The sequence below is a fragment of the Salvelinus alpinus genome, chromosome 6, assembly GCF_045679555.1.
Source record: "Salvelinus alpinus chromosome 6, SLU_Salpinus.1, whole genome shotgun sequence".
Taxonomy (NCBI): Eukaryota; Metazoa; Chordata; class Actinopteri; order Salmoniformes; family Salmonidae; genus Salvelinus; species Salvelinus alpinus.
In genome coordinates, this window is record NC_092091.1 from 18,738,161 (window position 1) to 18,759,201 (window position 21,041).

General features: G+C 42.6%; 1 protein-coding gene across 2 annotated transcripts in view; it reads right to left on the minus strand.

The window, feature by feature from the left end:
• LOC139578291 (protein shisa-like-1a) overlaps positions 1–21,041 on the minus strand; it is a 43,116-nt gene continuing 22,075 nt past the window's right edge. The window contains exons 3-5 of one of the 2 annotated variants that reach the window (XM_071405697.1): positions 18,569–18,782; positions 14,176–14,487; positions 1–3,635 (exon numbers count right to left, since the gene is read on the minus strand). In XM_071405697.1, coding sequence (XP_071261798.1) covers position 3,635; positions 14,176–14,487; positions 18,569–18,782 — 527 coding nt within the window. In that variant the 3' untranslated portion in view covers positions 1–3,634. Of the gene's footprint in view, positions 3,636–14,171; positions 14,488–18,568; positions 18,783–21,041 lie in introns of those variants that run through there. The other variant, XM_071405696.1, reaches the window with a different exon arrangement.

Below are 21,041 nucleotides of genomic sequence, written 5' to 3' on the forward strand. Positions count from 1 at the left end.
TGTTTAAACACACTGGAAAAGATACAACTTTATTTCTCCCTGGTGGAACAATACAAAGTTAACAAGTGCAGAAACAATTCAACTCATAACTCTACATTGTAGTGGATTACAAGGACAGAACGTGGTGCACGTTATCATCATCACCACCACCACACCCACAGTGAGGTACCGACAAATCACTACAAAGCTTCTTTGTACAGGTGGAGATTTACTCTACGGCAACCTCAAGCAAGCGGTACCGATACACCAAGTCTGGAACCAACAGCACCCTGAACAGCTTCTACCCCCAAGCCATAAGACTGCTAAACAGTTAGTCCTGATAGCTATTTGGTTAACTACTTAACTATCTGCATTGACCCATTTGCACTCACTTTTTTGACTCATTACATACGTTGCTGCTACTGTTCACTATGTCACTTTATTCCTAGTTATATGTACATATCTACCTCAATTACCTCGTACCCCTGCACAGTGACTCAGTACTGGTCCTCCTTGTATATAGACAAGTTATTGTTACTCATTATGTATCTATTATTACTTTTAATATTACGTGTTTTACTTTTGTATTATTTCTCTATTTTCTTTCTCTCTGCACTGTTGGGAACGGACCATAAGTATTTCACTGTTAGTCCACAGCTGTTGTTTACTAGACGTTTAACTGAAGTCTGTGCCCAGTGGGTTGCTAGGGAAGGGGCATTTCCCTATTTATCACGACTACATATTGTCGATGGAAAAGGAACTCCCTACTCACAGTAGCTTTGCTTTGTTACAGCAGCACAGCACTGTGGCTCCAGAGGAGACGTGTGTTCCTAGCATATCTGATCTCTGCCATTTCCCCTGCTTTGAGCCCAATTAAATCCCCTTTGTATTGCAGCAGCTGTTTAAAATTCCTGCTCCTCCCAGTTTCCTAGCTGCTGCCACTGCTCTCTCTCTCACTTTCTGTAGGAGGGAGGGAGGGAGGTAGGGAAGGAGGTGGCGGACGGAAGAAGGGAGCGGCGGAGAGAGAAGAGAGAGGGGGAGAGTGGGAAAGGGGGAGGGAGAGAGAGATAGGAGAGGGAGTGACAGAAAGAGAGAGGTAGTGACAGAGAGAGAGAGGTAGAGAGAGAGGGAAGAAATGAAGGAAGGAAAGAGAGGAAGATACAAAGAAATAGCTTGCCAGTCCAGTCCAACCCAATTATTTCAGTTGGTCACATCTTATCTCAGCACTAGGTACAAGTCAACTTATATCGCACTTCTTGTGTTTTAAAAATGATATATTTCTATGATTAACCATATTATGAGTACTGCACTGTTGGGAAAGAGCTCTTAAGTAAGAATGTCTCTGTACTGTGGTATCCTGTGCACGTGGAGAATAAACGTTGAAACTGGAAACATGTCAGCACAGGATACAAGTCCGCTGGAGCAACCACGCAGTTACACTGTAGCCTTTTAATGTACGGAAGTTAACTCAAACTGACCAAATCTGAACTTTATTGCTGATTACAACAGATTATAATGTCAGCAAGGGTCATTCTTATAACAGAAATGTGTAAAATGGTTGTACAAATCCAGTGTATTTTTAGGGGCCTGCAGACTTCAGTGAACGTATGAATCCAGATAATGACAAAACAATTTTTTCAGTATTGCTCTGTTAGAATTTGGGGGATAGCTGTGCTGCTCCTCCTGCCTAGTGGCTGGCCAGGAGAGTTGGTGGTAATTCCAGTCTCTTCCAAACAGAAGTGTGTATATTTCTGCCATTTTTATTGGCCCCTACCAAGGACACTGCAGTGTACTGCCTGCTGCATGGTTGGTACGGTCCAGGAATTCTCTGCACGTAATGTACTGGCTGTGCAGCTGCCAGATATCCAGGTTACAGCTGCAGAATCGGGGTAGAGTGAAGAGAGACACACCCCTGTACTGCACTGTATACGCTCTTAGAAAAAAGTGATATCTAGAACCAAAAAGGGTTCTTCGGCTGTCCCCATCGGAGAACCCTTTGAAGAACCCCTTTTGGTTCCAGGTAGAATCCTTTCTATTCCAGGTACAAACCTTTTTGGTTCGATGTAGAACCCTTTCCACAGAGGGTTCTACATGGAACCCAAAAGAGTTCTACCTGGAACAAAAAAGGGATCTCCTTTGGAACAGCCGCAGAACCCTTTTGGAACCCTTTTCTCTACGAGCGGACCTCCTGTCTTCCTCCATCACAATCCTTCCCCCTCCCAGCCTGCTGACACAAACATATGCTTTATTCTCTCTCCCCCCTCCCAACACAACAAGGCTGTACTTTATTTATCAATCAGAAAGTACAGTATATGTCAGCAATTAGTTAAGCGCTGAGCACAGCTTTATTGCATCCCTGTGCGGTTGCTAACACCTTTCTTTTTCACTGAAGTGATTATTTTGTCTGCACTCCACTCTTGCTCATTGCTAAGCTGACAAGGTGGCTTGAAGGGGAAGACCACTGTGTTCAGTAAGGTTTTATTATGTTGACATATGTCTTTTCCATAGACTTCACCTTGCGATTAAATCTATCCTGCAGAGAGAGCCTGGGACTGCATCCCAAATGGCACCCTATTCCCCATATAGTGCATTACTTTTGACCTGAGCCCTACCAAATGTAGTGCACTATATAGGGAATAGGATGCCATTTGGGATGTAGCACTCAGATTCAATTCAGTGATTGCTCTGTGTGTGAGATGGTCTATGTTCTCATTTAGGTCAGGGTTCTCAATGCTGTACATTATTGCTGATAAGATTGGCTATTACCGGTATGGTACATTGGTGCTTATAATTTAAATGAACCAAATTAATATAAATTTTTATCATTATTCCTAATGGGTCTCTTTAACTAAAGCCTGGACAGGAAAAGGACTGGACATCAGTTTGTGAAGGTTGTAGTAGAGGAAACTTCACCAACTTATGTTTAATTAGAAAAATAATAAGATCACAAAATACACACAAAGGCCTTTTCTGAAGACAGGCTGACACTAGAATAGAGATATCTCTCGATTCAGGTGAGTCACTTGTCGCTGAAGCAAAATAGTGTTGTCTGTCTTCAAGATGCTCAGCGTCAACCTCCATGGTGAATCGTCTAGGATGTTTACCACTCATAGAAAGTCCCTGACTAGTTTACTTTAAATGAATCCCCAATAGATACAGTACTCCCACAACTTCTTCTGACTACTACTGAACTTAACCCCACACAGCAACCAAGTGCAATCAACACTCAAACACACAAATCAAACAAAGCCCCCTCTTCTGTAACATCATTTTATCCAGTTCATTTCAAGTCTCCATTGGTTTCTTATTAGGACAGTCCCCGCCCATGCAGGGGTATACATGGTCAGTTTCAGTGCCTGTGGCCTGTTCCTTAGCAGTGTTTGGGTAGCAGCAGCTCCATCCACCTGGGCCTTCTGTCGTAGTCTAGACGTTTCGTCATACTCTATCCTCCATAGCCCTGTGTGTAGGAGCTCAGAGGAATGGAGGTGAGCAGGAACTGCTAGCTAGCCACTGGCTTCCGTAGGGCCAGCCACCCTGTGGTGCGTTACTGTGTCAATAATCCAGCCAGACAGAGACAGGTGTCTGAGCCGTGCTATCCTCTGCCCGGCGTCGCTGCTCTCTACTCTTCTACTCATTCATCCTCTTGCAGCTTCACTCTGAATGGAAAAAAAGACAGTGATACACTATTAAAACCCTTATAACGATGGTATTGACAGTACAACCAACTAAATGAATTAGACATATGCTTTATACTCTAGTTTCAGCGTTCTCCTCTGTTGTATGTTTGCATTGAACAAGGCCAGTTATTATTGTTGTTATCTTTTTTAAATTACAATGGAGTGAACAATAAAAGCAACAACCATTCCTCTCCATGGTGCTTCCTCTCTACCCGGCTGTTTTTAGTTTTTTTAACAATATATTCATATATTTTTTTTTACAATTTAACAATCATTAGCAGACTTCACCCCCGGACATGCTGGACATGCTGCTGCTCCACCCCCCGCCCCCCCTCTGGTCCTCCCCTTCCTCCTCTGAAGAGCCTCCACTGACACACACACACACACACACACACACACACACACACACACACACACACACACACACACACACACACACACACACACACACACACACACACACACACACACACACACACACACACACACACACACACACACACACACACACACACACACACACACACACACACACACACACCGCAGACTTCACTTGATTTAATTTATTTACTACCCAAACGTTTCCACGCAAACCCATTCAACTGCAGTTGTGGTTCAAAGATACCATGTGAATATGCAGGAAATAGACACACGCTTTGGAGACAAAAGAAATGACATGAAAGCTTTTTGAAGCGCCCAAAGCTTATTTCTGGAGAGAATCTGGCATTAGTAAGTGGTATCTTTATCAGATTACTATGGCACACTGCTCAGGTAGTCTGGCAGGCAGATGACTGCTGTTAGTGTGTATGTTGCCGTATGGTCAAGTTTGGTCAAAGCAATGTACCTACCATACATTGACCATCTGATGAATCAGAAACCAGACTGCCAGGCGATAGACTTGCTGATATGATACACTACATGACAAAAGTATGTGGACACCTGCCCGTCAAATATCTCATTCCAGAAACATGGGCATTAAATGGAGTTGGTTCCCCCCTTTGCTGCTATAAAAGCTTCCACTCTTCTGGGAAGGCTTTCCACTAGATGTTGGAACATTGCTGCGGTGACTTGCCTCCACTTCAGCCACAAGAGCATAAGAGAGGTCGGGCACTGATGTTGGGCGATTAGGCCTGGCTCGCAGTCGGCGTTCCAATTCAACCCAAAGGTGTTCGATGGGGTTGAGGTCAGAGCTCTGTGCAGGCGAGTCAAGTTCTTCCACGCCAATCTCTACAAAACTTTTCTGTATGGACCTCACTTTGTGCATGGGGGCATTGTCATGTTGAAACAGGAAAGGGCCTACTCCAAACTATTGCAACAAAGTTGAAAGCACAGAATCGTCTAGAATATCATTGTATGCTGTAGCGTTAAGATTTCCCTTAACGCTACAGCACTAAGGGGCCTGAACCATGAAAAACAGGATGGCACGATGCATTCGGGCAGGTAGCGATCTCCTGGCATCTGCCAAACCCAGATTTGTTGGCCTGCCAGATGGTGAAGCGTGATTCATCATTCCAGAGAACGCGTTTCCAATGCTCCAGAGCCCAATGGCGGCTAAATTTACACCACTCCACTGACACTTGGCATTGCACATGATGATCTTAGGCTTGTGTGTGGCTGCTCGGCCATGGAAACCCATTTCATGAAGCTCCTGATGAACAGTTCTTGTGCTGACGTTGCTTCCAGAGGCAGTTTGGAACTCAGTAGGGAGTTTTGCAACCGAGGACAGACGACTGTGAGCTTGTGTGGCCTCCCACTTCGCGGCTGAGCCGTTGTTGCTCCTAGATGTTTCCACTTCACAGTAACAGCACTTACAGTTGACCGGGGCAGCTCTAGCAGGGCAGAAATTTGACGAACTGACTTGTTGGAAAGGTGGCATCCTATGACGGTGCCACGTTGAAAGTCACTGAGCTCTTCAGTGCAGGACATTCTACTGCCAATGTTTGTCTATGGAGAATGCATAACTGTGTGCTTGATTTTATAAACCTGTCAGCAATGGGTGTAGCTGAAATAGCCAAATCCACAATTTTTTTTATGGGTGTCCACATACTTTTGTGTATCTTAGCCACAGAGACCTGACTGGAAATGGCTGTCAGGTGACGGTCAGGCAGACGGCTCAGCTCTGAGTCAGGGCCTATGACTGTGGTGACAGATGCCACCTCGTTTGGTCGACTCTGCTATAGATGACCCTAGCTGGCCTGGTGAGGCAGCCTGGCATGCAGGCAGGCATCACCCAGGAGGTGGGTGGTCCATATGGCACCGGGCCTGGTTGCTGTGATCCGATGCCAAATGTTCTGGTGATAATCACCATGGAGATAGAGCTTCATCTCTCACTATGGTTAACATGCATTAATATGATATGAAATGCTGCTGGCTGCCTATTCAGTTTTCACACTGTCGATGCTACAGTAGTTTGCATTTCCTGCTGTACAGGAAAATTCTCAGCAACTAAAGAGTGATCAAATTAAGATCCTACATCTGTACACACCAAGCCCTGAGCAGCTTGATCGTCGCTCACATACTGTATTATAAAGCCTAAAACCTAGTATCTGACCTAAATGATATTGCAGTTCAGCTATTTTTTATGATGCTCTGAGGCATCGTACTAAGTTAGTATCAGTATGGGAACATGAGGAATCAAAAGAGCAGCACTAATCATAGAGAAGGGAAGGCTCAATCTGCCAACATCCCAAAACTGAATCCAGGACCTCTCTCTGGTAAGGGGTCCATCACACATGTGCGATCCAATGGTATCAAGAGAGTTAAGGGTTATCACCCCACCCCTGGGCACTCTCTATGAATTTGAAAGTGGTTCAATTTCTCCAGCCCCATCCCTTAGCTTTTTATAAAAACCGGGGCAGAGAAAACACTTTATTATTGTTTCAACTGCTGATTGACCCTTTAATGTAGTGAGCTTTGAAATGATTGGTGTATGTTCATTTTAAAGTGATTCAAATGCATTAAAATGTTAATGACGGTAGTATGATAAACTAAAGAAAATAAAAAAAAAATCAATTTTTTTGACATTTTTATGTTTACTTTTTGAAAATACTAATATTACAAACAAATATAAATACTGACAGGTAGATGCAAAAATGTAATTTCAGCATGTGGTGCTTGGTCTTAATATGACCAGACATTCTAACCAGATCTGAGACATTGTACAGATGTAGGATCTTAATTTAAGACAGTTTGCTGTAGCAGAAAAATAATCCTACAGCAACAGCAAATGTGAATTATTATTGGCATTATAATGAATGGACATTTTTGTAGGGGTTGATCCTTTTTTTGTAAGGGGAAATCAAGTCAAATTTCTAAATGGAAATTACAAACGTCAGAAGCGTTTTCAAACCTAAAATACACTGCAAGTATTACATTTCCTGAAAGTTATCCTGCAACAGGGTGATCAAATTAAGATCCTACATCTGTAATTGTCAGGAGGAGATCCTGTTTCATTATTGAGCTCTGAGTGTTTTTTATTTGCGCTGTGCTGGGAGCTTCCAGGAACAGCTGTGTGTGTTTACTGCTGTGTAAAGGCTTGCTACAGGGCCCCAGTGGACCACAATGTCAAAAATATATCAGTTATGTGGCCATGTGCTCATGTGCTCTCCATGCACAAATTGTCAAAGAAAGCATACTAAAGCCTGGGATCTTTTTCCTGTTATGAGCCAATATAGTCCACAGCTTCTTATCAATCATGGCATACTTGATACTGTCATGATCCCACTGTGCATATTATTTGTTCCACTTAACCAACGGGGACTTGTTGTCTGTTATCTATATTGGACCCATCGGTTCCTGTAAATACATGACTGTGCATGAATAACTGATTGTGCTTTCTGCTCATCCATGCATTGCGACTCTTCCTTTTAGCTAGAACATACAGTACCTGGTTAAGCATTCTGTATTTGTTTAGGCTGACTTCAATACCTGAACAGCAGAATTTTTATAAATCTATCCATGGAGAGAAAGTAATATCAGATTCCCAGACCGCCTACGCTGAGCCAATAACAGATTTAAGTCTGTGCACACATAACAGCCTTCTCAAGTAGAATCCCAGCTAGAAAATTTGGTTCCTTAGAAGTTGTAGGAACGTACATTTTTGGTTTCCATTGGTTCTGGGAACGAAGCCATAAGTTTCCTGACTGAACGTTTTTTAAACTTTCTGAGAAGCGGAGTGAACATTTTGCCTGTTCCGGTAACGTTAATCTTTAGGTTGCAGGGAGGTTCTGAGAACATTTTACTATGGTTCCCTGAAAGTGTTCCTGGGAGGTTTTATTAACGTTCTGAGAATGGAAATTCTAGGTTATTTGAAGGTAATTAAATAACCTTCTCAGAATATGTTTCAGAAAGACTTAGTAAAGTCAGTGAGATTTAAACCAATGCTCTTCTGTTCTCTATCCATGGAATTAGTCCACTGCGCCAACAGGATGGAGCGAGCATGCAATGTTTTTTTTAACTCATACAAAGCTGTTAATTTTTGTCTATTCAAACAGACCCCATTTCAAAGGAAACAAGCACTCAATAAGATCACACACTTAACAAGATAGAGGATAGAGATAGTTTTGTTGGGACTGAAAACGGAATGTATATGTTTTTAAATAACATTCTTAGAACTTTATTTGAACATTACTAATGTTTTCTTGTGGTTTTTGTGGAAAGTTTTCTTAATTTTCTGAGAACTTGACTTTAAATAGAACCATGAGAAAACCTGTAGAAAAACGTTATGCTGAAGTACTGAAATTCCCACAGAACATTGTTTCTTAATACTCTCTGAATGTTCTGAGATCATGACTTTAAATAGAACCATGAGGAAACCTGTAGAAAATGATGTAAGTTATGTATGTTGCGTTATGTACTGAAATTCCCACCTAAGAAACATGGTTCTCAGAACGTTATGTGCTAGCTGGGTATCCTGCACCATTCCCAGAACGTTGTGGGAAGGTTGTATGCAAAATAACCATACGACCACCATGCTCTCACCAAGCTCTAAGAAACATATAGTCTCACAGCGTTATCTGCTAGCTGGGTTTATGGTAAACAGTGTTCCCACACATTAACCTGCCATGCTGCAATTCCTCCCCACAAAGAAATATATGCAGGGAAATGATCTGATACTTTTGCGGAAGTATTGTTGTGTCAGGTAGCCTAGTGGTTAGAGTGTTGGGTTAGTAACCGGAAGGTTGCAAGATCAAATCCCCGAGCTGACAAGGTAAAAATCTGTCGTTCTACCCCTGAACAAGGCAGTTAACCCACTGTTCGTCATTGAAAATAAGAATTTGCTTTTAACTGATCTGCCTAGTTAAATAATGGTTAAAAAAAATGGTTGTAGATTATGCTTCAATTTGGTGACCTTTGACCCCTATTTCTGTTGGTTTACATCCGACCAACAAACAGATGTTCCTCTAAGTATGAATCTAATTCTCAGCCATTACCCATCATACTCCCTGTCGCTGGGGTTACGGGTCTATCGCTTGCAACTTAACTCAAGACCATCTGATGATGATGCATTGTTTGTGTATTTATTTGGGCAACACACTTTGGATCCTATTCAGTCACATCCGATTACAGAATTTGCAGTGTAAGACAATAACAATGTTATTTTCATCTCATACCAGAAAAACAGCTTGTGATTGAACAGAGCCTTTAGCCTCAGTATCATCTCAATGTTTGTATCATTTGGTAGAAAACATGATTTGTTATTCATAACTTGTACAGATTATGAAAATGTCATACAAATGAATACTTTTCTGAAAGCACTCGCTTTGAACTTCCTAAGCCAAACTCAGCTTACTCTATACAATACAATTTTTTGTCAAATATTACATCTTTATTTTCAGAACAAGATCATACTGTTGCTAACACATCCATAACAACCTGACGGAGTCATAATGCATAATGCAAAGTCTTCACTACCAATCATCTATTACAACAGCATGTATTACCATCAGGTAGCCTATGGATGCTACCTTCCTATAGGCCTACTTTGTCTTTTATCCACAATGTGAATCCTGACCCAACCTGATCCATTTTCAAAGACCCTATGTTCTGTGTGAAGCTGGCCTGTTTCCAGTAGGAGTCAAGCATCCCTGACTGAGGCTGATGAGGCGTCTCAGACTGAACTGACTGCTCTCTCTAACAAGGTGCCTCTGTGGACATGTCTGGTGGCACAGGTGCTTGACCAGTATTGTCACAGCAAAATAGTCCTGCAGCAACAGGGTTTGAACATTTAGTCAATATTGTTGCTTGATCGGTGGTTAGGCTTTTAGCTGGCCAAAATGAGGCTACATGCAATACTGTTAATATAACCATGTGCTAGTGCAGGTTCTCAGGGAATTTCTGTAAATAATTAAGCTAATCTTATTCTAAGAAAATAAGAGTGGTACAGAAATGAACATTAAATTATCTGGCAACAGCTCTTGTGGACATTCCTGCAGTCACCATGCCAATTGCACGCTCCCTCAAAACTTGAGACATCTGTGGCATTGTGTTGTGTGGCACTTTTTAGAGTGGCCTTTTATTGTCCAAAGCACAAGGTACACCTGTGTAATGATCATGTTGTTTACACATGCTGTTTAATCATCTTCTTGATATGCCACACCTGTCAGGTGGATGGATTATCTTGGCAAATGAGAAATGCTCACTAACAGGGATGTAAACAAATTTGTGCACAACATTTGAGAGAAATAAGCTTTTTGTGCGTATGGAACATTTCTAGGATCTTTTATTTCAGCTCATGAAACATGGGACCAACACTTTACATGTTGCATTTATATTTTGTTCAGTATAATTAGGCATATATTCATCAATAGGACAGGCTCTATGGACAGGTGTTCCTATGAACATGTCCCACTGGTAGTTACTAGGAATGTGTTCACCGCTAGGACAGATTCTGTCTCAGCTCTTCTGTCTGTGTCAGAACCCTGACTCTGACGGTCTGGCACGGCCAACAAACCCATTTGTCATATCTCTGCTCTCATTAAGTTATCATAGACAGTCAGAGAGATGGCTTGGCCAGAGGACTGGTGTCTGTCTGTCTGCCGTTCTGGTTGTCCGTCTGTCTGGCTCGTAGTGAGAGCTCTGTGTTTTGAGTACAAGCCAGCTCCTCGACACCAAGAGAATGTCTGAGACAGAGATTGATCCAATCCTCTGATGAAGATTGAGGTTGTTCTGACTAATATTCTGACTGTGTTGATCCAATACTTTGATGAAGATTGAGGTTGTTCTGACTAATATTCTGACTGTGTTGATCCAATCCTTTGATGAAGATTGAGGTTGTTCTGACTAATATTCTGACTGTGTTGATCCAATCCTTTGATGAAGATTGAGGTTGTTCTGACTAATATTCTGACTGTGTTGATCCAATCCTTTGATGAAGATTGAGTTTGTTCTGATTAACATAACTTTTTTTTTGATTGAGGTTATTCTTCCAGTTGTTCTTTGAATTCCTTGAAGACAGATATACAGTGCATTCGAAAAGTATTCAGACCCCTTGACTTTTTCCACATTTTGTTATGTTACAGCCTTATTCTAAAATTGATAAAATATTATTTTCCTTCATCAATCTACACACAATATCCCATAATGACAAAGTGAAAACAGGTGTTTAGACATTTTTGCTAATTTATATATATATAAAAAAATATAAATACCTTATTTAAATAAGAATTCAGACGCTATGAGATTTTAAATTGAGCTCAAGCACATCCATTTTCCAATGATCATCCTTGAGATGTTTCTATAACTTGATTGGAGTCCACCTGTGGTAAATTCAATTGATTGGACATGATTTGGAAAGGCACACACCTGTCTATATAAGGTCCCACAGATGACAGTGCATTTCAGAACAAAAACCAAGCCATGAGGTCGAAGGAATTGTCCGTAGAGCTCCAATTGTGTTGAGCCACAATGTTACCAAAAAATTCCTGCAACATTGGAACCACCAAGACTCTTCCTAGAGCTGGCCGCCTGGCCAAACTCAGCAATCAGGGGAGAAGGGCCTTGGTCAGGGAGGTGACCAAGAACCTGATGGTCACTCTGACAGAGCTCCAGAGTTCCTCTGTGGAGAAGGGAGAACCTTCCAGTAGAACAACCACTCTCTTCAGCACTCCACCATCAGGTCTTTATGATAGTGTCCAGACAGATGCCACTCCTCAGTAAAAGGCACATGGAGTTTGTCAAAGGTACCTAAATGACTCTCGGACCATGAGAAACAAGATTCTCTGGTCTGATGAAGCCAAGATTGAACTCTTTGGCCTGAATGCCAAGCATCACGTCTGGAGAAAACCTTGCACCACCCCTACGGTGAAGCATGGTGGTGGCAGCATCATGCTGTGGGGATGTTTTTCAGCGGCAGGGACTGGGAGACTAGTCAGGATCAAGGGAAAGATGAACGGAGCAAAGTACAGAGAGATCCTTGATGAAAACCTGCTCCAGAGCGCTCAGGACCTCAGACTGGGGCGAAGGTTCACCTTCCAACAGGACAATGACCCTAAGCACACAGCTAAGACAACGCAGGAGTAGCTTCAGGACAAGTCTCTGAATGTTATTGAGTGGCCCAGACAGACCCCGGACTTTAAATCAACCTAATATCTGGAGAGACCTGAAAATAGCTGTGCAGCGACACTCCTCTTCCAACCCGACAGAGCTTGAGAGAATCTGCAGAGAAGAATAGGAGAAACTCCCCAAATACAGATGTGTCAAGCTTGTAGTGTCATACCCAAGAAGACTCAAAGCTGTAATCGCTGGCAAAGGTGCTTGAACAAAGTACTGAGCAAAGGGTCTGAATAGTTCTGTAAATGTTATATTTCAGTTTAAAAATTTTGCAAATTTGCAAACATTTCTAAAAACCTGTTATTGCTTTATCATTATGGGGTATTGTGATTAGGACTTATTATTTTTTAATCCATTTTAGAATAAGGCTGTAACATAACAAAATGTGGAAAAAGTAAAGGGGTCTGAATACTTTCCAAATGCACTGTATATGTGGGTCGAGGCTGGATGTGTGTCTCCAAGATACCATTGGTTGTCTCTCACTTTCCTCCTCTAAGTGGTGACTGAAGGAGCATGTTGAGACATGATATGGTATAGAGTAGGTGACTGCATGTGTGTGTGGGAAGATGTGACACAAGTGAGTATGTGTGTGTGTGTTTAAGGTGAGGGCATGAGAGTGTGGCGAGGCTCAGTGTTTCTGATTCCCATCATCCTACGAAGCGTTTGGGGGCAATCAAAACGAAGTTTATTGGTCTCTTACACAGTTTAGCAGATGTTGTAGAGGGTGCAGCAAAATGCTGATGTTACTAGCTCTGAACAATGCAGTAAAATGTCAACTGTACACAATAATAGAAAATTATACAAATCAAGAAATGTCGGAACGAATCCAATTAACAACCAAATAGCACTGTAACAGTAATGAAATGGTAAATAATGTTTTGTGTCATTTTGGACCACCGCCATTTCTCACATAATTCATTTTGCTGACACAAACAGATCCCTCCTTGTCTAGCGTATTTAGTTTTGTCAACATATGGAAAGTTTACAGACAAATTAGCTGTTCCCATCAGGCCTGTTGTGAAATTCTTTATCCAACATGTAGGCTACTTTACTTGCATAAAACGGTTGGATGGAAACCTGGTTACAAACATGAAGTTTGTTAACAATTCCAAGAGGCATGAGGGGAAAATTCTACCTTATCCCGTCCTACAGCCTAGGCTATTTTCCTATCCAGTCCAAATCCCACTTATACCCAAAATCCTGACTCCTGTCTCACATGAACATTCCTAACTTTATTCTGTAATCCATAGGTTGCATTATCAAAACACCTCTCTCGCCTATGCATGTCAAGATACCTCTGTAACATTTCCCTGCTACTCTGCGCGGTCTCATACTTGCTTAGAGCTTCAGTAGAGAATGTGTGATCAACAAATGGTATGAGAGTTTTTAAAACTGAGTTGGTATTTCAACTATTTCCACTCCCCGTTATTCATTAGCTGATCTGCTATCTGTATAGAAGACGGGAGATATTCTGTCATTCGTTGAAGGAGGTTATCTAGCAAGCTTAGCAACTTTGGTCATTTGGCTTTTGTTATACAGTTACAAAGTGTTTATGATTCGACAACATTTTGTGTGTCCTGGAGCGCTCTCTGTGTTTTAAATGCTTCAAATGCTCCCGGGACTCTAGGGATAAATCTGAATTATTCCCGGTATTGAAACTTGGTCTATGCTGGAGATGCCAAATCTCTTCTTAGGGAGAAATATTGTGCTGATGGTTTGCTATGGTAACTTTCACTTAGCAACATTGTAACATTCAAAGAGACAGAGAGCAAGACAACGCGAGGTGATGAACCCTGAGGGAGAATGTGCTAGGCCCCCTTGTGCTTTCTGCTGTATATAATTAAATCATGAGCACCAAATGGCATTTGAAAAGTGTTACTTTCCTGATCCTGACAACTCTATACAAGTCCATACTGTATAATGCACAATGAGTCTGAATGGACATCCACTGTGTGCCGGGGTGACTCACCAGACGGTCGGTGTGTGGTAGGGGAGGAGCGTGGGGCTCTGGCCCTCGCCTCGGAGGCTGTGTCTGGGGTGGTGGTGGCTGAGGGCCATGGGGTGACCCTGGGCCTGGTTCTGGGTCTCACTCTCCTCTCCTGGGACCGGCCGGTGCCACTGGCTCCTAGCCTTCTTCAGCCAGCGCCCTCCCAGACCCCACTTCTCCAGGTAAACCCGACACAGCTCATAGTTCATGGCCGAGTAGTAGAGGAAGTCCAGGGCTAGCAGCACCATGACGAAGAAGCCATAGATCCACACTCCTACCAGGGCTGTGTAGTTACTGTAGAAAACAGATAGGTGAAGAGAGAGACGGAGTGAGAATGGCGTGAAATATAATTCAAAATATTTTTATGTTGCATTTCAAGCATATTTTTTTGTAATTTGATATTACGGTAAAGGAAGTGCTTTACTGAGATGTAAAGGGGACTCTCATAGCCTATACATTTTAATAACTTCATCGCTCTTCAATATTTTGTCCCAGTATTCAACACCAACACATTTAATGTATTACACGCCATAAGGATTTATGTGGTGCATTAAACCATTTGCGGGATTCACTCTCCAATCCATAAATCGCTGCAAGGTAAAAATGAGTGCAAATAGTTTCCAATTACACTCTACCTCCACGAACAGCGTTATGAATGAGACTTGTAATAAATGTCTCGAGGATGTGTTAGTAAGATGATGATTTTACGGAGCAGAGCTGTGCATTAGAAATGGGACTACCCAGGAAGATACTACCCATTCCTATTACAATGCAAAACTCCAAAGTCCACTTAAAATGATCATTCTGACCAAGAAAGACAGATGAGAGAGGATATTACGGCCAAAGTGAGGTTTATCATATGGAGGGAACACCAAAGCTTGATGATTAGTTGATTATTATCAGCTGTGTAGTGCTAGGGTAAAAACCAAAACGTGCAGCCCTTGGGGTCCCGAAGTCCGAGTTTGGGAAACCCTGGTCTAATGCATAACATGCTGACCAAATAGCTCCTTGGATGGTGTTGTAGATATTTCACAACACCAGGAATAATAACCCCACCATGGTCACTAGCTTTGCAACTGCACTCAAACAAACCCAAATAAAACCCCTGTTTACCTTGTCTCACTTCCTTCGCCGGGCCTGTGTGACATAGATGACTGTTTGCATAGCTTAGCAGTCTATGGTGATGTGTAAATCTGTCTGTTTAAGGGCAGTGGGGCCATTCAGGAGTGTATTTAAGTGAACCTAGAGTAAGCAAAGGGGACTGTTTGGACAGCTGTCTGTGTGGAGAGATTGATGAGAGCAGACTCACCACACAGCAACAACAAATGTTAGACAACGTTAAACAAGGCAAATTTCCTAATGCATACACATGAAGTCATCACCTGCTAATACCAGTACATGGTCCAATCATAAGCTACAATATTAGAATAACTCATGCTCCTAACAGTAGACAGAACGCTCAGAGTCTCAGACCCAGAGCTATTGCCAGTTTAACCTGGGGCCAGTGGTAAATATCACCACTTCAGCTGTGCAGTCCAGAGCGGAGGAGGATGAAATGGCCTCCCATTATGTTATCAGCCACTAGATGAAATATCCTGACCTGCCAGAGGGGCTGTGTAACTGGCCATAGAGAGCACCCGCTGAGAGGGTATTAGAGGAGAGAAAGAAAGAGTGCGCGAGAGAGAGCACTCTATGTTTCTGTTTGTCAGGGAGTACTTTTACTGAGCTTCTTCACACTCTGGGAGGTCATTCCTCCCTGTCTGTTCTCTTACTGAGCTCCTTCCCACTCTGGGAGGTCATTCCTCCCTGTCTGTTCTCTTACTGAGCTCCTTCACACTCTGGGAGGTCATTCCTCCCTGTCTGTTCTCTTACTGAGCTCCTTCCCACTCTGGGAGGTCATTCCTCCCTGTCTGTTCTCTTACTGAGCTCCTTCACACTCTGGGAGGTCATTCCTGCCTGTCTGTTCTCTTACTGAGCTCCTTCACACTCTGGGAGGTCATTCCTGCCTGTCTGTTCTCTTACTGAGCTCCTTCCCAGTCTGGGAGGTCATTCCTGCCTGTCTGTTCTCTTACTGAGCTCCTTCACACTCTGGGAGGTCATTCCTCCCTGTCTGTTCTCTTACTGAGCTCCTTCACACTTTGGGAGGTCATTCCTCCCTGTCTGTTCTCTTACTGAGCTTCTTCACACTCTGGGAGGTCATTCCTCCCTGTCTGTTCTCTTACTGAGCTTCTTCACACTCTGGGAGGTCATTCCTCCCTGTCTGTTCTCTTACTGAGCTCCTTCACACTCTGGGAGGTCATTCCTCCCTGTCTGTTCTCTTACTGAGCTCCTTCCCACTCTGGGAGATCATTCCTGCCTGTCTGTTCTCTTACTGAGCTCCTTCACACTCTGGGAGGTCATTCCTGCCTGTCTGTTCTCTTACTGAGCTCCTTCACACTCTGGGAGGTCATTCCTGCCTGTCTGTTCTCTTACTGAGCTCCTTCCCAGTCTGGGAGGTCATTCCTCCCTGTCTGTTCTCTTACTGAGCTCCTTCCCAGTCTGGGAGGTCATTCCTGCCTGTCTGTTCTCTTACTGATCTCTTCTCTTACTGATCTCTTCTCTTACTGATCTCTTCTCTTACTGATCTCTTCTCTTACTGATCTCTTCTCTTACTGATCTCCTCTCTTACTGATCTCTTCTCTTACTGATCTCTTCTCTTACTGATCTCTTCTCTTACTGATCTCTTCTCTTACTGATCTCTTCTCTTACTGATCTCTTCTCTTACTGATCTCGTCTCTTACTGATCTCTTCTCTTACTGATCTCTAACCGGTTGCTGCAGACGGAGCTGTTGGCTACATAGAGAAAGATTTCTATTTAAGTCTGTCATAGTACGGTGTAGTATAGTGTAGTGCAGTGTAGTAGTGTAGTGCATTGCAGTGTAGTCAAATCAAATGTAATGTGTCACATGCGCCAAATACAACGGGTGTAGACTTTACTGTGAAACGCTTGCTTACGAGCCCTTCCCAACAATGCAGTTAAAAATAATAATAAAAAGAAAAATTGTAATACAAGAGGAATAAAGTACACAATAATGAAGCTATGTTCAGGGAGTACCAGTACCAGATCAATGTGCAGGGGTATAAAGTATTTGAGGTAGATATGTACTTGAAGGCAGGGTAATGTACCTAGGCATCAGGATAGATTATAATAAGAGTAAAATAAAGAACAGAGTAGCAGCGGCAGCAAATGATCAGTGTAAAAGTGTGTGTGTGTGTGTGTGTGTGTGTGTGTGTGTGTGTGTGTGTGTGTGTGTGTGTGTGTGTGTGTGTGTGTGTGTGTGTGTGTGTGTGTGTGTGTGTGTGTGTGTGTGTGTGTGTGTGTGTGTGTGTGTGTGTGTGTGTGTGTGTGTGTGTGTGTGTGTGTGTGTGTGTGTGTGTGTGTGTGTGAGAGTGAGCGTGTATATAGTGTGTGTAATGTATATAGTATTGTGAGTGTGCATAGAGTCAGTGCAAGATAGAGTCAGTGCAGATAGTCTGGCTAACCATGTAATTAACTATTTAGCATTCTTATGGCTATTTAGCAGTCTTATGGCTTGGGGATAGATGCAGTCTCGGAGTCTGTTGGTCCGAGAGCCGATGTTCCGGTACCGTTTGCCGGACGGTAGCAGAGTGAACAGTCTATGGCTTGGGTGGCTGGAGCAATTTTTCACAACTGTGCAGGTGTGTGTGGACCATGTTAAGTCCTTAGTGATGTGGACATCAAGGAACTTGAAGCCCTCGACCCGCTCCACTACAGCCCTGTCGATGTGGATGGAGGCCTGGTCTCTGCTCTTTCTCCTGTAGTCCACAATCAGCTTCTTGGTCTTACCGACATTTGTAGTGTAGTACAGTATTATAGTATACTATAGAATATTATACTATAGTACAGTATAGTAAGATACAGTACACTAAAGCACTTTATTAAACTTTGCTGAGAGATGGCATCAGCAGGCAGCCCACCCACTCACTCAGTAACAAAGCATCAGCTCTTCACTGCTGGGGTTCTTATTCTCTCTGTAGGTGTAGATCAATGTCAATGTGCCCTTTGAGCACCAGTCAAATGGTGTCAATGAGTGGGATATTGTCAAGGGAGCTAACAGCTTATCAATCACTAACATTTAAAGGCCAGGGCTTTTTTCTCTGTGGAAATGTCTCAATTGTGAGTGAGAAGCTAATGGCTGTTTCCTTGCGGATAACTTTTTCTATGTTCTTAAGGTATCTGCTCGACCTAATGTAAGTAGCCTAGCATTTTATAATAACAGTACACTGTATAATAGAATCAAAATAATTAGCATACTAACAGACAAGGAACAGTACCACTCCATATATACACTGCCAAAACCTGAATAGGACTCACTTGTGTTTGAAGCCGTCTGTGGTGGTGGTGAGGTTGACCTGCATGACCGTCTGGAACTCAGTCTCCTTACAGCAGTACTTGAAGGCTGTGTTGTTGTGGTGACAGCAGAACATGTAGGTCTTGTTGTCAGAGAGACGAGGGCAGTGGAAACCAAAGTGGTAGCGCCCCTTGTGGTCGGAATATGGTTCACACACTCTGAAATTAGCTGATAGAGCTGTGGAAGAGAGAGACAGAGAGAGTGAGAGCGAGAGAGAGAGAGAGAGAGAGCGAGAGAGAGAGAGAGATAGACAGAGAGCGAGAGAGAGAGATAGACAGAGAGAGAGAGAGAGAGAGAGAGAGAGAGAGAGAGAGAGAGAGAGAGAGAGAGAGAGAGAGAGAGAGAGAGAGAGAGAGAGAGAGAGAGAGAGAGAGAGAGAGAGAGAGAGCGAGAGAGAGAGAGAGAGAGAGAGAGAGAGAGAGAGAGAGAGAGAGAGAGAGAGAGAGAGAGAGAGAGAGAGAGAGAGAGAGAGAGAGAGAGAGAGAGAGAGAGAGAGAGAGAGAGAGAGTCTAATACTGTAGTCTTCTTGGAAAGCACTTACACTTTGTGAGGTAAAATATTTTTCTGAATTGTTTTACAAATCTGATAAATGGATTATAATGATTGGGAACATCATGATTCAGTTTGTTGTGATTTCAATTACGTTGCAAATGATGGAAAACCAAACAGAAATCAACAGACATTTACTAATCTCTGTAGAAGGATTATACATTTGAAGGATTGAGTCAACCAGAGAGGTGTTTCTCTTTGATGGGAGTCATGAAAACATAATTTGGCAGACTGGACTCATGTAGATGATCACCAATTACCAATCTGTCATTGTAACAGACCAGAGATAATGATCAAGGCCGTATCATATGTCATTGTGGACCAAGACAAAACCACTTGTTAGACAGACACCGTCACAACCGATCAGGATTGACAATTTGGCATCTTTTCATATTTTATTACCGTTAATAACACAACATAATATAATAACAGGTAAAAGCCCCCATACCATAGCTGGGGAAAGCTCTTCTAGCATTAGGGAACGAGTGCTGCCTGCACTAGCAATGACAGAGGACGAGAACTGTAACAAGATCATGTCTTTGTATCTTCCTCTTAATGATGGGGGGGGTAATTATATATTTCTGCTGCTGATGGTAAAGGTATTATCTAATCCTATGCAGTCCAAGCAGGAACAGATTGGTCATTTGAAAGGGGAGAACACTCAGATCTAATGAGCTTGGCTTATTGCCTCACTCTAGGCCGGCTGACTGAATGGCTGACTGACTGGCTGGCTGGATAGCTAGAATTGACTTCCCGCCGACTCTCTCTAATTGTCAAGCTTTTGCGTCCATGCTGAACAGGGAAGTAGAATGAGGAGTGAGGAAGCTGTAATGAAGCCTTACTCCAGAGGTTAAAAGTCAGAGATTGATTTGAGAGACAGAGAAATTGGCTCTTTATTCTACCTTGTATCTTTGCTAGGAAATAAGAGAAATTTGATTGTATTTGATGAGAAAAGGAAAACTTCATCTTGAGGTTTAATAGTATGCAGACTCTCACAAAAGTGTGTGCACTCAAACACACTCACAGCAGTACATTGTCTTCTATCTCATTACCCTTCTTTATCTGTGAAATAACCTCTCACAAATAGATATATGCCACTTAAGCTTCTGAAATACAATTTTTGTCTGCACTCAAATCAGGAATTCATATACTGTACTGAACTGATAGAAAAGAGGAGCTGGCAGATGTCACAGAAAAATATAGATGTCATTTGTGTACATTTTCAGGGACAATTTCTCAAACCTGTACAGCCCAGACCTGTAACTGTATACTGCAAGATAAAGGTAAATGTGATGATGATATATAAATCAAACCAGTGACTTCTAAAAGGTCAAACATCAATCCCAAACTGACATTGGAAAGATAGCTTTTATTTATTCAAAAAATATTCCCATTTAACTCCGCCTCTGGTATTCTGATCCTATAGCTAATCTCATAATTGACAGGATATAAAGGAGGGGTCAGCGGTAATAGCAGGGTGAATTGGCAATAAGGAAGCAGAGCAGCTCGGGATCAGAAGTGGACCATAAAGTCCTCTAATGATGCAAGACTTAAAGAGTTAGGGAGAGGAGAGGCAGACCAGAGGGAAGGCAGTCTCAGTCTTATTAGAGGGAAAACAGCTGGATCTGGTTAGGGAATCATCGTAAACGTTGCCATGTTGTTAATTACATTAACACCTTTACAATTTTAGCAAGCAGTTTGGCTCTATTGTTACGTTTACAACCTCAACCTGTGAGCTGAAAAACAAAAGAACAAGATAAAGTTTGTAGGTTACCGACAGAGTTTCACAAATGCAGTAATCAACATTGATGTTTTACCATGCAGAATACTGTTCCTGAGACAGCCATACACCAGCCTTGCTTGCCAGACTCACAGGCAACTATGGGA